The sequence below is a fragment of the Ursus maritimus genome, unplaced genomic scaffold (assembly GCF_017311325.1).
Source record: "Ursus maritimus isolate PB19 unplaced genomic scaffold, ASM1731132v1 scaffold_2, whole genome shotgun sequence".
Taxonomy (NCBI): domain Eukaryota; kingdom Metazoa; phylum Chordata; class Mammalia; order Carnivora; family Ursidae; genus Ursus; species Ursus maritimus.
The window spans coordinates 77,576,920-77,595,518 of record NW_024424452.1 but is presented as its reverse complement, the minus strand read 5'-3'; the positions used below and the strand labels follow the sequence as shown (position 1 = coordinate 77,595,518).

The 18,599-nt window shown below is 37.6% G+C and overlaps 1 protein-coding gene across 1 annotated transcript in view; it reads right to left on the bottom strand.

Moving 5' to 3' along the window:
- KLHL20 (kelch like family member 20) overlaps positions 1–16,711 on the bottom strand; it is a 60,682-nt gene extending 43,971 nt beyond the window's left edge. Inside the window, exons 1-2 of the mRNA XM_008696455.2 lie at positions 16,573–16,711; positions 15,626–15,689 (exon numbers count right to left, since the gene is read on the bottom strand). Coding sequence (XP_008694677.1) covers positions 15,626–15,648 — 23 coding nt within the window. The 5' untranslated portion in view covers positions 15,649–15,689; positions 16,573–16,711. The remainder of the gene's footprint in view (positions 1–15,625; positions 15,690–16,572) is intronic.
- Between the last annotated feature and the right edge of the window lie 1,888 nt (positions 16,712–18,599).

The window sequence follows — 18,599 nt, the reverse complement described above, 5'->3', positions numbered from 1 at the left end:
TAAAATGGGTAAGTACCTACCCCATATGGCAAAGATTAAAGGAGATAATGTACCTAACGGCGTTCAGCTCAGGGCTTGCTACATGTTAACAATTTTAAATTGTAGCTATCCTAGTAATAGAACTACCTATATTCCTTTCAGATAAGGTGGTTATGATTATCCATATTAGAAATCAAATTAAAAGAAATCAAATCTGAGTTGATATACTTCAATTAATATTTACATAAATTTAATGATAATCCACCAAGTCTGGATTGAAGTTTATCTTTACTTAGAAATCTTTTCCTCATAGTTTATGAACTAAAAAGTGGTAAAGAAGATGGCAGGTGAAATATTTTTTTATTTAGTAGGACTCTTATGAGCCTAGACAAAGATTTTGTTAGATTAATTTGGGGCTAGAGATATTAAATCTGACAAGAAGCCTCATTCGTTTAAAAGTACTACACACATCGCGGGCATGTGGGTGGCTCAGTCAGTTAAGCATCCGACTCTTGATTTCGGCTCAGGTCATGATCTCAAGGTTGTGAGATCAAAGCTCCGCACTGGACTCTGTGCTGGGCATGGAGCCTGCTTAAGATTCTCTCTCCCCTTCTCCCTCTGCCCCCCCCCCCCACCAAAGTACTACATACGTCCAATTGTTCCTGCCAAATCAGTCAGAATCAATAAAGGTTTACTATGATTACAAAAGAAATGTATAGGTCCATAAATAGACACTCCTCACTTTACAAATAAATACTTTTCTAAAAGTTTAATTTTATGTTGACTGAAGGTTTGTATTTTTCTTTAGCAAGAGTGCTGTAAATGGGGGCTAGGTTTAGTTGTAAAATCAATTCAGTGTGTCACAAGCAGCACTAAAAAAATGAAATATAAGAAAAGAAAAAATATTGGCGTACATTCCTTTTAGTTCAATATGTTTCAACTATGTGTTCTATAAACATTTAAATTCATATACATTAGTATAATCAGGTCCCTTTGCAGGCTGTATGATATCAAATAAGTTTAAAAGCCACTGACACAGAATTCTGACCTGAGTTTTGAAGTCCCAAGACAAAAGGGCCAAGAGGTACAAGGAGGAGGAAAAGAATATGTGTCATTTTGGGAGTGATCTAGGATTTGCTGCTGCTGTTGTTTTTGGCGGCTTTTGGGTGGGGTGATGGCTGAGCTTGGGAAGCTACTTTTATACAAAGACTCTGGAAGTCTGTAAGTTGGGCATTTCTTACACATTTAAGTACATGTTACCCTAATGGTACTACAGGACACACTCCTGAGAGGCTGTAATAACTATTTTCCTTTAAAAAGGGACCTGAAAAAAAAAGGGTGGCAGCTCTGTAAATTTCTCAAATTTGATACACATTGCATCACAGGATCAGGGTATATATGTGTTAGTAAATTTTACATGTTAATGTTCTCCAGAAGTCTTTAAATATGAAAACCATCCTTCCTTGCTTGGCATAATCTGTTACCTAGCTTGAAGAATGGAGACTGAGATTTGAAACAGAATGGATGATCAGGTCATTTAGCATAATACTTCCCTTTAACAGATGAAGAAACTGATTTGGTTAGGTGACGTGCTAAAATCATGAAGCTTTCCTTTCTGTAGCAGAACAGGTCTCCTGATGCTCCTGGATAAACCACAACTATCTCCTGGGGCACTAAGAATATTTAATAACTGGGAATGATGTGACTGCTGAGTTGGGGAGAGAAGGAAGTTGCAGAATTATTTAATAATTCAAAATAAGATTTTCAGTTTTTTTCCCTTATGGACACCCAAATTTCTGTACAACTCTTTTTTAAAAGCCCAGGAAGTTGCAATAAATGCAGATTAATTTGGCCCAGGCATCATAAAGAACTTCACCAGTGAACTATCAGAAGAATCAACTAACTTGGTAAGAGGCCTACAAAATGAATGTTAAGCTTGAGGAAAACAGCATAACAAAATTGAACCTAAGTCTTTTCCAGCTAAAAAATACTGGGATAGTCTAAGAAATTTTCTTAATTATCTTTAAACATTTCTAATAAAATACAGTCAAAGGCTTATTACCTTTTAAAAATTTATTCCAGATAATACATAAGAGAAGCAAAGTTTACATATTATGTTTGTATTTCAGAAATTCAGGGGTTAACTTGCCAGATAAATGCCACAATCTTGAATTGACAAATGTAATGAAGATATTTGGATCTGCATAATCACCACACTGCATCTACTGACATGCAGCGAAAAAAGAATCTATGCCCCTCTAAAATGGTAATTATTTTTTTAAACAAATATTTACTAATTGCATATAATTTACAAAGCATTTTGCTTGAACTGAGAAAAATTCAAAGGAATAGAAAGAGGCGATCAGAGAACCTAACTACTGAGAAGGGGAGATACATGAATAACCAGAGAGAGGGCAACCAGGATACGAATTGTGGTCAGGAAGGCAAAAATCAATAAAGTATTTGTTTATACCAGAAAGATTCTAGATCTAACTGGTATAAGCTACAAGGTTACTACAAGGTTATGTATTTTTGTTGTAAAGTAGGAATATTAAATTGGGTTATTCTGGAACTTAAGTGAAATATCCTATACCCATGGTCCAGATCATTACATTTGTTTCTGATTCTATATTCATTAAGCAGTCTTCTGATGAATAATTCTTCCAAAGATATCATGTTATTTAAAAGGGGGATAGGTGGCTCCAACATTCTGATTACTGGGTTTTAGGTGAGCCGCATGTGAGTCTCACAGACTTAATCATCTATGACGATATTGAGATAGTCTAACATCTGGCCTGCAAGGAACAGTATCAGTTTACTACGCCTAAAGCTGTACCACTTACAAGAACTACAGTATAACGTAACAGCTGTGTTGAAAGAGTCCCCTGGGAAGAAGAATAGAAAAAGGACATTTTGGGAAAAAGAAATTACATTTACATTACAAAGGCACAGCCTGAAAGCAAAGCAGACAGTTGTTTCTTTCTCCAACAGCAACCTGTTTTTCCAAAGTACTTACAATTCAATCTTTCTATGCTTGGCCTTAGCCCACAGGTGATTCTGTATTCTAGAATACAAAATGTTCATAATTCCTGACATCTGGTAGAAATAGCACTGTTTATGCTTGACAATTTAAAGACTTAAAAAAACTGAGCAGTTAAAGAATAATTTTTTACCACCCACATAAACAATCAAGGAAGCTTTAACCACAGTGCTTAAAGATGCCTTGTACATAGTAGATGCTGAAAGAATAAATCACATGGTTGACAGTGGTAAAATCAAGCTTCTACTAGAAAAGAACCACCATTAAAGACATGATAAATTCAAAAATTCCTATTTTAATATTGACATTGCACGCTGAAACGAAAATGGTTTTGTTGTAACCATAATTATGTACATAAAGATAGTACTGTTAAACTCAGATATAAACAATTTTTTATTTTGCCCAAGTACAATATACGGAAGTTAATTTCTACATATCTACTTTTTCATTTAAAAGTATACCATAGCAAAAAAAAAATGTGCCATTATGACTGTATTAGTATAGATTCTGATTTTTAACAATGGCTAATCTATAAACTCTTATCAGAGGTCTGGTTTGCAAACTTGTAAAAAATTCTTAAATGTGGACATTCTCTAAAATTCTATCCTCTCTGCTCTCTATACACATTCTTAGGGGCGCTCATCTAATCTCATGGTTCCCATCAACCATATGTGAATGACTAAGAGCCTTATCTCCTGCCCGGAGAAGTTCTCAGTTTGGATCCATATGAATGTCTCTTATCACATAAACTAGACAGATCTCAATGATATATCTAGAATGGAGTCCTCGATTCTCTACCTAGCCTTCCTCAGATTAATAAAAAGCAATTTCATTCTTCTTGGAGCCCCTTCCTTTCCACATACCCTCAAATCCAATCCACCAGCAAATCCTGTCATTCTACCTCCAAATAATATCAAGATTACAACTATTTCTCTACATCTTCACCAGCCCCACCCTAATTCAGTCTCTTTTCACTCTGTTTTGTATTATAATAGTCTCATAAATGGCCTTCTTGCTTCTACCTTTGCCAATTTATATTCTCTTCTCTAAACAACCTAAGTGATCCTTGAGAAAAGTCAGATTATGGGGCACCTGGGTGGCTCAGTTAGTTAACCGTCAGACTCTTGGTTTTGGCTCAGATCATGGGACCCCACCCTGCGTTGGGCTTCACGCTCAGTGCAGAGTCTACTTGACATTCTTTTCCCCTCCCTTTCCCTCCTCCTCTCCCCTGCCCTTCCCCTACCCTTGTGTGCGCACGCTCTCTCTCAAATAAATAAAATCTTTTAAAAAAAGTCAGATTATGCCACTCCTCTGCTCCAAATGCTTTAAACACTCATAGTAAAAAACAAAGCATATAAGGCTTACCAACATCTACATGACTCTTCCTCTGGCTAACTCTCTGAATTTATCTCCTACTGCTTTCCTCTTGCCCATTGTTCTCTAGTCACACAGACTTCCTTGCTATTTTCTGGGACATGCCAAGACTTCTCTTGCTTCAGAGCCTTATCCCTTCCTTCTGAAAGGTTCTTCCCCCAAATAACTATGGAGTTCACTCCCTCATTTCTTTCAGATCTCTGCTCCAATGTCAATTTACCAGAGCACTGTAGGGCCAAAGGCAGGCCACCCCAAGATGGGCTACCTTGGCATGAACATTATTTTGAGTTAAAAGCAATCCAAACCCAGCAGACTTAGAAAAAGCTCTTTACCTCCTCCTCAACTGTCTGCTTTACCAGGAAGAGAGCTGGTAACAGATTTCTCTTTACCTAAGAAACTTATCTACATAAATAGGGCAGCTTTGTTTTCCAAACACCTTTCCCTTCTGCTAATGGTCTTTCTCCTCTTTGTACCCTCAGACCCTACCCCTCTCCTTAGCTCATATAAGTATCTCGTTGCCTATCTTAGGAATTTCCATGTCTGTGAGGATTTCCCCAAAGTAGGCTATTAAATTTGACTTCCTCCTGTTAATCTGTCTCATTGTTAATTTGATTCTAAGTCTAGCTAGAAGGATCTTGAAGGGCAGAGGTAATTCCTCCTCCCCAATATGATGTTATATGAAATAGCATCTCTTAATTCCTACCACTCTATACCCTTTATTTAATTTTTCTTTATAAATATATTACCTACTGACATAATATATTGGCTTTCTCCCCCAACTAGAATATAAGATCCATGAGAACAAGGCCTTTTTTTTTTTTTTTTTTTTTTGCTCACTGCTATACCTCAATACCTGGATTTAGTGTTCATTAAATTGTTATTAAATGAATTCAGCTTTTCTTCCTGACAAAATAGACTATAAGCCCCGAAGTTTTGTCTAATTCTTTTGAAACCAGATTTGTAGCCAGGGAAACTTGTAGCCAGGTTCAAACCTTACCTTCATCATTTATTAGGTACAATCTCAGGCAAATTACTTAACTTCTCTGACCCTCAGGTTCATTATTTGTAATGTAGGGATAATTACACTTACCATATAAGGAGTGACAGTGTTGGGATTTGTCTGAATGTAGGTCCTCTGACTTCAAAGTCAGTGCTTTATTATCCCAAACTGTCTTGGGCAACTGGATTGAGTATTTGAAATAGAAATGACTCTGGCAATCTGATTTATGTGGTTGTTATTCTTAGATGGGAGAAAAAAAGCAAGCACACTGCCACATGGCTGGACTATGTTGCCCTTTTAGGAGAATGAGAAGAAATGAGAAGAGGGATTACTGGTAGGCTGAGATTTTAAGGAGTACCTCATTTTAGATGTCCTGAGAAGTAGTATTTAATTCTAGAAGCCATATTTAATTCTATACACTAAATTATTTCTCCAATGGTTCTGCTATTTGTTTTTGTAAATGTGTACTTTTAAAAACTTAAGTGCATATCCTCCATTATTCTCATTACATCCACAGGATTCTAACTGCAGAAAAGTGGGGGTTTTTTTTGGTACATTTTTCTGGGCACCTTCTGAAGGGAAGTTATAATAAGGGTCCTAGAAATAGACTGTGTTCACACCTTGTCACATCTATATTCACAACTTCTTTGTTTGGAGTCTGATGGAATAAATATTCTAAAGACCCTGGGGGGGGTGGGATGGTAAATTGAGGTGTCAATTGCTCCCCAGGAGAGAACGCTACAAAAGGTTTTAATTAAACCTTAAGGCAGTAAGCTTTATTGTTCAAGTAAAAATTCATCTAGAAAAACTAGAAGATCTCAAATTATTTGTTTTTTCAATCTGTGGCTCTCTATTCCAATACTGAACTAATGATATTACAAATACAGACAAAAGGAAACTGAACCCAAATAACATTTTTATTAACTTAGTTTGCAAGATTAATCTGCATGTATTTTAAGGTTGAAGGAGCCAAGTGAAAGGATTACTCTGGACTCCATTCACAGTTGGCAAACTAGGGAGCCCAAACAGAGCTTCTGCCTTTTCCACAAAATGACTCTGTCAATTCTGGGAAAGAATCAGTCTTTCTAAAACCAAAGGGTATAAGATCTGCTAATAACTTTAGCAGATTTTTTATTCTTTTAACACTGATGAAAAGCATAACTTCAAGATGAATTCTTTTTTTTTTTTTTTTAAGATTTTATTTATTTATTTGGCAGAGACAGCCAGCGAGAGAGGGAACACAAGCAGGGGGAGTGGGAGAGGAAGAAGCAGGCTCCCAGAAGAGCCCGATGTGGGGCTCAATCCCAGAACACTGGGATCACGCCCTGAGCCCAAGGCAGACGCTTAACGACTGCACCACCTAGGCGCCCCTCAAGATGAATTCTACTAATATATTTTACTGTCAATTTTCTCAAACTTAAACATAACCTTGATTTTGTTCCTCTACTAGCCATGTGCTTCAGAGAAAGATGACCATGTTCCCAGCTTTTAAGGATGAATCCTTAATTTTCTCAAATCAATCAGCTGATGGCATGCTCTTACCTCAGCTGGTCATCAAACTATAAGAACAGACATATTTCATGATTTAGGGAGTTTCTTCTGCAAGGCATTAACAAGAAGAATGTAGCATTCTACATTGGTAGGTGGTAGTGGGATGGAAGATCAATTTTAGGTTAGGATAAAGCTGATACTGCACAAGCTACACTGAAGAGACAGAACTTGAGTCCAAGATGCTATTATTAAGCCACTGCATCAACCAACCTTGGAACCCACTCTACCTCTGGCCTTCTTGTTATGTAAATAAAAGGTTTCCATGTTGATTAAACCAGTTTGAGTCAGGACTTTCAGTCCAAAACATTCTGGTACCAAAAACATGGTAGTTAAAATGAGAAACAGTAAAATCAGCCACATACCCTAAATTTGAATATAGAAATTTCCCCTTGCTTTGACTGGCCAAATACTCTTGTATCTAGAGGGTCTTCCTCCATTATTATCAGATTTTCTAAACATGGTATTGATAGATTTAAAAAATATGGCTTGAATTTGTGGCTTTTCTTTCAAATGAAGTGAAAATATGAGAAGAAGATACTGTTATTCACTGATTGCCCAATTCCTATTAGGCTGTTACATTAACTTTTCAAATATTGTGTTTCTCTGACACCAGATATACAGGGGTGTTTGATAAAAAAAATGCAGGCTCCTGAGGTACTAGAGAATCAGAATCTCTGGTGGTATGACTCTAGAATCTGCATTTAGCAAGTAGGTCATTTTAACACACATTAAAGTTTGACTAATAATTGGCTAATAGAATCTGACTAATAAAATAAAATCTCTTTTTCAGTGGAAGTCAGTTTTTACAAAAAGAATATATTGACCTAAGGTGAAGGGAAATAACAGAGTGGAGAAAGCAATAATTCAAAATGTAGGTATAAAGGGGGGAAAAAAAGTAAAAGCATCATTATCAAACATACAAAATCAAATAAAACAAGAAGGATTAACATTTACCAAAATGTCAATAAATCTAAAAAATTCTGTAAGGCAGGCATCAGATATTATGGAATCAGTTTAAGAAATTATAATTACTACATTTCAATCTCTACATAAGGAGAGAAGAAAAAAAACTGCTATTAAAAATTTTCAATTACTGTTCTTTTACATTCTGGGAAAAAGAACAACATTTACAGAGACAGATGGTGCTTTTGAGAAAACAAATATTTAGACCTTTAAATTATAAAAGGCAAGGTGAGGGCCCCTGGAATGATAAAAGTCCATCAGAAGGATTTTGCCTGCCGATTTTGGTTTGTTTGTTCTGAGATTGAAACTGAAATTGAGGGGCGCCTGGGTGGCGCCGTCGTTAAGCATCTGCCTTAGGCTCAGGGCGTGATCCCAGTGTTCTGGGATCGAGCCCCACATCGGGCTCCTCTGCTGGGAGCCTGCTTCTTCCTCTCCCACTCCCCCTGCTGTGTTCCCTCTCTCGCTGGCTGTCTCTCTCTGTCAAATAAATAAATAAAATCTTAAAAAAAAAAAAAAAGAAACTGAAATTGAATTTGAGTATCATTAGGAGGTCTTGTACTCTTAGTTCACCACAGTCCCCAACACTCTTTGTCTTATGTGAAGCTGTGCCCCACATTTATATGAACTACCTAAAGATATAAGATTTTGTTTTTTTTAACCTTTTCTAGAGAAACCAGGACTGTAACAAAGAGACTAAACTGCTCAGTATAATAAAGTAACAGTAATTTAGAAGAAAGAGAGAAGGGAAAGGAAAGGGGGACTGATAAAAATGGTGGCAGGTTGTGATCTAAGGAGGGAGAGCCAGTAAGAAAATGATGAATGGCCAAAAAACTTCATTATCCCTAAGGTTTCAATAAAACCCGAGGTATTCAATGGCAGTGGTCAATGAAGGTAAAGAAAGTGACAGCGAGTATGGAATATTTCTAGAATAAAGCTTGCCTCTGAAAAGAAAAGACATCCAGGACTATGTCAGTTTGAAGTTAAGGACGACTGGAAAATGATATATACTGATGTGAAGAACGAGAAGGAGGGAGAAACTTAAAAATATAAAAGGGAAAGCAGGGCGCCTGGGTGGCTCAGTTGTTAAGCGCCTGCCTTCGGCTCAGGGCGTGATCCCGGAGTCCTAGGATCGAGTCCCGCATCGGGCTCCCCCACTGGGAGCCTGCTTCTTCCTCTCCCATTCCCCCTGCTTGTGTTCCCTCTCTCGCTGGCTGTCTTTCTGTCAAATAAATAAATAAAATCTTAAAATATATATATATATATAAAAGGGAAAGAATAAATAATGGAGTGAGATCCTTGAAGAGTGGAAGTGTATGGAACCAAAATACAGAGGCATGACTCTTAGACAAAACGTAGAAGGGCTTACATAAGAGATTAGAGGAAGGGAATGGGGCAGGAAAATAAGGTGGAAATGGATACATTTATTTTGTGGTAAGAAGGCATCAGGAGCTTAGAAAAGTTCATACCTGATGGCCCCTATTTTTTTCTGCGAAGTTGCTGCCAGTGAGAGGAGCAGTGACAGGATCACGAGAATGGGTGAAGATGTGACACAGCTGATGTTGGGAATGAGTAAGCATTACCCAGGGACCTTCAGAATTACTGTTAGAGAACAATGTTGGCTCAAATAATATTACAGACTCTGATCAGAATAGCACAAATATCCCATGGCTGGTTTCATCCAGCAGTAATCAACAATCCAAATCGGGGAATATAAACGCTTGCACTAATCAAAGAGTTGGGAAATGCCACAGACAATCTAGGGAGTTGAGTGATGGCTAGAAAATGGTTGAAGTGGTTGCAGAAGTGAACTATGTGAAAACAGAAGGGCCAAAGGCACGTTGTTTGTGACTATATCAAAGAACTGATGGAATGGGCATTCCAGAGGTTATGTTTAGGAAAAAAGTTATGAGAATTTATGATTTCAGAGACAGAGTTGTTCTCAGTGAGAGTAGGAATGAACTGCCAAAGTAAATGAAGGTCAAAGTTACAAGAATTTAGGAAATATGGGCTAGGTAAAAGGATGGGTAATTTCCATGAATATTGGTATCTCCGAAAGTAATAGTAGAAAAACCAAATCCTGTGCAGGTAAACCAAAGAACAAATCAGGTATCTTAAATATACTTCATGTTTACCAAAGGAATGTTACAAATTTTGGTACCCCCCTAAGTAAATAACATTTCCACCCACCCAAAATGTGTAAGTCACCTTCAAATTTCAGGGCTATCCTGTCACATATTCCTTAGATCTTCCATTCCAAAGGCAATATTCTTAACTGAGGAAAAAGCCATCTTCTGCAAGTGGCTAATATAATTTGAAATTAAAGACAATAAAAAGTTTAGAAAACACAGTCTCTACTTCTAAAGCATTCATAATCAAGTTCTATCTTCTACTCCAAAAACCTGCAGAATCCTTTCTTAGCCTGGAATTGTGCTCCCTACCTAAATGAACATCTCTCCTTTTATACTTCAAAAATTTTGTTTTAATTTGGAAATTAACAGCCTTCTCTTAAAAAAAAAAAGAAAGGATTCAGCTGAACTGACCATCATTTAAAGTCCTAAACACTCTTGAATAGAGAGAGCTACAGATATGAATATATGAATCCTTAACACAGAAATAACATCTCAAAGTGCCAGCTCTGCTTACTAGAAGGGCACCCACTAGCACTACATTCTCCTATACCTGGTTCCATACCAGACAGCCAGGCTGTTAACCCCTTAATCACTGCTTATTGGATAAAATGACTGTCAGTATTGGGTGCCTGGGTCCCCCAATCAAGGCAAGATTAAGGAGGAAGAACATGCAAGCAAGCTAGTCTCCCTTTATGTCAGTAAAGCAAAAGCTTTCCTAGAATACCTCTTAGCAGCTTCTGCTGACATTTTATTGGCAGCACTGTGTCATACAGCCATCCCAAAATGCAAAGATGACAATACTAAGCATAATATTTCATTTTCTTGTTTCTATATAGTAAAGGAAAGGAGGAAGAGGTGTTCTTCAAGCCAACCTACAATCCATGCCACACCAAGGGAGAGTCAAATCAGCAGGTATATCTTATGCCACTGTTTTTAAACATACATTTTAGACTAAATAGGAAATTCTAAAGATATGAGATCTGGGGGCACCTGGGTGGCTAAGTTGGTTAAGCATCTGCCTTCGGCTCAGAGTCATGATCTCAGGGACCTGGGATCGAGCCCTATGTTGGGCTTCTAACTCAGCAGACAGTCTGCTTCTCCCTCTTACTCTCCCTCTGTGCTCTCTCCCTCTCTCTCAAATAAATAAACAAAATCTTAAAAAAAGAAGATATGAGATCTGAATGGGATTTTGTTGTTGTTGTTGTTGTTGTTATTTGAGGTTGAACTCAAGGAGCTCAACTAATCTTCACCATGAGTGAAAACTATCAATAAAAACTCTAGATACAATGAAATAAAACAAGACCCAAACAACGTTAAGCTTCTTATGTATTTTAGAGTCTTTACTGGCTTTTTTTCTTAGGCCTCACCTTAAACACCACTGGTATTCTCTGAGGTTCTGTCCTTGGCATCTTTTCTGTTCTACTTTCATTCAAGCCTACAACTTCAAGAACCTTCTGTGTACTGCTGAAGCAAAATTTCTTCTTTTTTTAAATTTCCAGCCCAAACTGCTCTCTCCTGCCCCAAACCCATATTCCAATTACACGCTGGTATCTCTATTTGGCTCTTTCATAGCCATAATAATCTTGAAGTGCATGAAAGAGAAACTATTCTTGGCTTAGTGAAACCTGTTTGTTCCTCTTCCCATATTTTTGATTTCATCATGGCAGCACCTGGTTTCCCAAGCTGAAATCTTTAGAGTCATTTATAGCATTACCTCTTCCTTACTCTATATTCACCAAATCCTTCTGATGTTACTATTACACAACTCTCAAGTCCACCCCCTTCTCCACTGCCATAGATCTACTTCCAGTTCTTGTCAGGTTTCATCTAAACTATCACAACTCCTTTAGATTAGTTTCTTTGCCATCATTCCTTCCCTCTTTCTAGTCCATGCCCTATCTTCCCAAATATCAGCCCCAAGAACAAATCTGATCTGTATAATAATACTAATTAAATTATTTATAAATAAATAATTTAATAAAGTATATTCATTATATAAAATAAAGAAATTTAATAAATTATTAGATATTAAAATTATTAAAATTATATGATATATACAATAAAAATAAAATTGATTAATTATTAAAATAAACAATATACATAAAATAAAATTAATTAAATAAAAATTAAATACCTACAGGATAAAGCCAAACTCTTTCCCATGGTTGCAGCCTGATTTTCTATGATTTTTCTTCCCTGTTTCCACGTTTTTGCCTCCACATACTCTACACTTCAGATATACCTGCCACTCCATTCATGTCACATACTTGCAGATCTTGGTATCTTTTGGGGGGGGGCACACGCTGTTCCTTCTGTTTAGGGTGTCTTTAATTAACTTCCTTCTTTAAATTCTTATCTTTTATTTTATTTTATTTTTTAAGATTATTTATTTATTTATTTGACAGAGAGAGAAAGAGAGAGCCAGGGAGAGAGGGAACACAAGCAGGGGGAGTGGGAGAGGAAGAAGCAGGCTCCCAGCAGAGGAGCCTGATGTGGGGCTCGATCCCACAATGCTGGGATCACGCCCTGAGCCGAAGGCAGACACTTAACGACTGCGCCACCCAGGCACCCCTAAATTCTTATCTTTTAAAGTACATTCTTGACTTTAAAGCAAAACCTTATGCGTTCTAGAAGATCCAGCTCAAATAACGCCATCACTGTGACACTCTCATCTCTACAGAGCATAAGTTCCTTTCTCTATGTTTACATATCTATTAAAATTCTGTTCATATTGCATCATGATGTCTATTTACATGTCTTTCCATCTCTTCATCTGTACATATGCAGTATACAGGCATATAACAAGTACTGCATAAATGTTTGGTAAATGAATAAACTAATTCCTAATAAAATCAGGCTCAGTTTCCTGTTTCTATTTAAGGAAAGAGGAAATAACTACATTGAAAAACATTTTAATATCTCTAAATGAAAATAAATGGTAAAAAAATAATATCTTGGGAAACAGGTACATTTTTTTGGTGAGAATACAGATTGGAATAATCTCTCAGAAAGGAAATCTGTCAATATCTACCAAAATTTAAAAACACATATACTTTTTGGGCAGCTCTATATCTAAGAATTTATTCTATACATACACAATTGGGCAAAAACCACGATAAGGACAGACACTGCAGAACTGGTTGTAACAGCAAAATAACTCAAATGTCTCTGAAAAGGACTAGTTAACCATTGCACCTACAGACAATGAAATACTATGTAACTATTAAAAAGAATATGGGGGTCTATATGTATTTGTCACCATCTACAAAATAATGTGGAAAGTGAAAAAAGAAAGATACAGAAGAATGTGCATATATACTGACATTAGTGTTTCCACAAAGAGAGATATTCTATATATAACTGTATATGCATTATAGTATCTATGAAAAACGGGTAAGAAACTGTTTATAGTGGTGGCCTATAAAGAGGAGATCTAGGAGCTGGGGTCAGCATTGGGAGACTTATTTTTCACTGAAAATCTTACTGTATCTTTCAAATTTTCTATCTGTACACATAATGACTGGTTAAATAAATGAATGCAATGAAGCTTTACTAATAAGATGTCAACTAATTTCATAAAACTTTATAATTAAGCATTAGAATACCGTTAACAATAGTTTTCAATCTTCCTCTTGTTCATATTTTTTGGCAGGTTGCACTCAGGGGAGAAGACTGCAGATACTGTGTAGTCATTTAAACTACTATTCAGTAATCATTAGGTGCCAGGGTACAAACATATGGAAGACCATATGAGACTCAAAGAGCTTACATCCTAGTAGGGAGAATGAACATGTATTCAAAAGATCTTAATATATAGTTACTTCTCATTCAAAGCTTGTCCAATAGTAGCTAAGTGTAAAACCAACATTACTTCACAGAGACTGCCTTCTGGGCTACAGCAGCAAAAATAACAGCCCAACAAGGAAAAGTGACTTAATATAAGCAAAGTAAAATTAAATCAGAGGGCAATGGTAGTCTGGGCTCTGGCCATGTGATGGTGATGAAGAAAGAGCTATAGTTTAACAGTTAATGCCACCAGAATTCCCCAACTTGATTTTTTTAAAAAAAGATTTTATTTATTTATTAAAGACAGACAGTGTGAGCACGAGCTAGGGGAGGGGTGGGGGGAGAGGGAAAAGCAGGCTCCCCGCTGAGCAGGTTAGTCCTGTCTTTCCTAATGTGGGGCTTGATCCCAGGACCCTGAGATCATTACCCCAGCCCAAGGCAGATGCTTAACTGACTGAGCCACCCAGGCACCCCCCGAACTTGATTTTGAATAACTGGCAGTATTATATAATAAAACAAGAAAAAAAAAAGAGTAGGTATGAATGATTAAGCGAATATTTTATACAGAAATTACTGATAAACCAAAAACATTCCCACGCTGTGCCTTCCCTTTTTAAAAAATAATAAGCTCTTATTTTAGCAATTACATAAGATATGACATTTATGGCAGCTGAGGAAGAGAAGCAATCAGTGGTTTATGCAACCATGATAAAGGATGAAGTGGTAAGGCATTTAATATATTTGCTGTTAATTTCTTCATATACTTCGCAGTCAAATATTACTCCTACATGGAGTTAGATACAAAAAAGATAATGACATTTCTTACATCCATAACATCTTTTCATCTGGAGATCTCAAAGTACTTGCAAGCATCCATTAGTTCCCAATATCCTGGTCAGATACATTAGAAAAGTAAATCGGGGCACGGAGAAGGTGAATAGCTCAAGGTCAATCAAAAAATCAGTAACAGATTTGGAAAAAGATATTCCGGTTCTTGCTCCTGCTTCTAAGTCATAAGTCATATCCCCATAATGAAATGTTTCTTCTCTTAAAAGGGTCTGCCAGAGTTGTTTCTCTTTGATGTTAAATAACAAATGATTACATACAGTTCAATAAATGTAAAATGAGTTTAAAGAACAAAGAAATAGAACTAGGCTGATATTGTTTTGATAAGGACTCTAGATCTATTTGTTAGAAAAGATTAAGAAAAAACACTACTAAATTCTAGAATTGGGGGGGCTTATAATTGTCTATATTTTCTTACACTCTCTCCTATTTTTCTATGGGCTAAGTTATTATGTCCAATACTTTTTTTAGTCCTTCAACAATCTTTCCTGCAATGCAGCTATTTTACTTCACAGAACAAATGTATTATTGATCATCAATGAAATAACCAAAACCATAATTAGATATACATTACAGTGTGTTACAAATTCTTCTTCTATGGCAACAGAACCTTTTACATTCTATAGGTAATTGAAGACTAATGAACCCATATACTATCATATTATACTTAACAATTATTTATCACAAAAATTACCATGCAAAAAGCGAAATTTAAATGTTAGTAACTACATAAAATTCAGAATGCCCTTTAGAAATTTAAGTACTATACCGGACCCTTATTTCAAAAGTGATTAATTCCTGGTAATAGTTATTATTTACTTTAGAACAAGAATCATTAGTTCCAAGCAGAATTTGGTGAAGTTTGAAAACTTAAAAAAAAAAATTAAATGAAGTCCTGAATTATTAAGTGCTGAATTTCAATCAGTGAAACCGAAGGTTTTCTTCTTAAAAGCCTACCTGCGCATTGGCTTTCCTTCCATGCACCATGAAACGTACCCTTCACCACACTCTAAAGCCGAATCTAAGACAACAGAAAAGCAGTAACTTAATAAAAAACTATTTCTGATCTTTCCAGTAACAATCTCTATATAATCATTTCGTTCGATGATGAAGAATTTTATATTATACCACAAGTCTTAATTCATAACATAACCTTTATTTAATGTCTTTAAGATAACTATCCTTACTCTGGATATGGATACGGAATGCTAAAACGATTGTAAGGGAAAGAGAGNGAAAGTGCGCTATACAGTCCTGATTGCTAGGTTAGTCCTGTCTCTCTTCAATAAGTGCTTTAAGACATTTAACTCTGATCTCACCATCAAGTATACCTACAGAACATTTACCAGATATCCACAGCAGTACTGACGTGATAGATCGGGCAGGCTTAACAACGGATCTGAAGCTTTAACTTGTCCAGAAGTGACAGAAGCAGGGGGCGGCATTTGCCTTTAAAAACAACTCCGCTTCCGACTGCCGGGCAGCACAAACAAGGCAGAGTCTGGTTCCAGACTAACATTCTCCCTACAAGCCCTTCCCTCAGTGCCCGAAACAATGTCCACCACCCACTTGGCAAGACCTCGTTAGGTCCCGAGAGTTAAATGGGACGCACAGTACCCATTTCCTTCCCACCGAACTGCAGCCCTTGCCTAGGGAAGCTGTCCAGGGTGAGAACCCCAGTGCTCCCCGGGCTCCGGGGTAGGGCTGTCAGCCAGCTCCGCGCAGTCTAGTGCCCCGCGAGGCCCAGCCCCAGCGGCCCAAGAGCCCCTTCTCCGCATGGACTGACAGGAGGCGGTCGAGCACGGCCCCCTACCCCACCGAACAGCTCAGCAACTTAGAACAAGATTTGCAAAGCAAACCCCTGGCGCTGTCCACTGTCCCCTGCTCTAAGGCGGCTAACTTACCGGCTCAGTCACTTTCTTCTCCTCTGCCGCCGCCCCCTCAGCCTCCTCTACCCGCCGCCCCCTCTTTGCCTGCTCCTCAGCCGCCGCAAGCGCAAGCAGGATGCAGATCCTTGAGCTATTTCCTCCCCACCCCTCTCTTCTCTTCAGCAGCGGAAGTAGTCCTGTTCCTAAGCCGTTCCCTCTGGAACCCATAGAGCCCCCCCAAAGGTTCCGGTGTGGCTCAGGAAGTAGCCGCGCCTTTTGCTGGGGGTTCTGATAACCTCAAAGACCGCCTGTCTTCGTACCCATTTCCTCCTATTCCTAGGGTGACCACTTTGCGAGTTCACAGCTGATCTGGCAGTATTTGAATACTGAAGCCTCCTCCTTTCTTCTTTGTTTTCCCCAGCAGAAGGCAACAGAAAGATGGTAGTCAAAAAATGCTAGGAATTTTGATATATTTGTAGCTGGTGGGTCTCCTACTGCACAATATAGGCACGATGTTGTCCCTAATTGTGGATTGCATGACTGGTGCGTGCATAGGGTGTAGATCGTATTAAACCCCTGCTATGTACAAGCTGCTGACGATACACAGCCAAATCAGAAATAGACCCGACCAGGATTTCAAGATACCAGGGTTTTATCCAAACACTTTACCAAAGACAAACAGATTAACAGGAGAAAAATAAAAAGCGTTTTGTCCACTTTATCCAGACATTTCAAACACTTCTGTGATCTTAATACTCATTTTAGTTATTAAGGGAAAAAATTCCTTTTCAATTTGTCCTTTGCCCCATTTTACCAGAGTACACAGCCATCAGGTTATCGCTATATATTTTGAAAAAAAAAAACAAGTGATAGGGTAAGGGATACAATTTCAGTAATATCAGTGGAAGACTGTTGCTGGTTTCCTGATAACTTCCAGGCTTAAGCATGAATTTAATCAGATTTTCTTTAGATGTTTTTCACATGGGATTGACATGTTTGTCCAGCTGTTTCTGAAAAGGAAAAAATACCTTTTGTTAATTAGGTTGTAGTGGGAAATGTATGGCCTTTAGATCCAGACACCCATAATTTCAAATCCTAGTCCTCTGACTGACTGGCTTTATGATCTTGGTCAAAGTTCTTGATCTCCTAAGTATTAGTTTTTTTGTGTGTAAAAGAATAATAATACCTTTTTTTTAAAAAGTTGTTTTGAGAAGTAAATGATAATGAAGATCATGTTGTGTGTCTGGCATTTAATAGGCACTCAACAAATGTTAGTTTTGTTTCCTCTTCTTACGCTACTTACCTAAATGGACTTATTTATTAAATGAGCACTTATTGCATGCCAAGTACTACTCTAGGCTTCATAGACTGAAAGAATTTGGGTGCTTGAATGTCATTTAAAAAATGATTTATTTAGGGACACCTGGGTGGCTTAGCCGGTTAAGCAAGTCTGCCTTCGGCTCAGATCATGATCTCAGGGTGCCAGGATTGAGTCCTGCATCATGCTCCTTGCTTAGCAGGGAGTCTGCTTCTCCCTCTGTCCCTCCCCCTGCTTGTGCTCTCTCTCTCTCTCTGACAAATAAATTTTAAAAATGATTTGAGAGACAGAGACAGAGACAGAGCAAGCAGGGGGAGGGGCAGAGGGTGAGAAAGAGAGAGAATCTCAAGCAGACTCCCCACTGAGTGCGGAGCCTTACGTGTGTCTCTGTCTCATGAGTTGGACGCTTAACTGACTGAGCCAGCCAGGTGCCCCTTGAATGTTGTTTTTAAACTAGTCATCCTCCCTTGCCCAGAGACTTCCCTATTGTTGGACATTTAGTTATATGAGATAATAAGATTCATATTTTAAAGTGAGTTGGGGGTTTCTATTAACTGCAGCCAGAGCATACTAATTCATATAAATGGATATAGACAATAAACAAGTAAACAAATAAGCAAAATAGTGTCAGTCAGTGGCAAATGCTATCTAGGAAGAAGATAAACAGGGCGATGTTACGGAGAGTGACTTAGTTGGGGAAAGGAGAGGCTAGTTTATTTTTTTATTTTTATTAAAAATTTTTTAT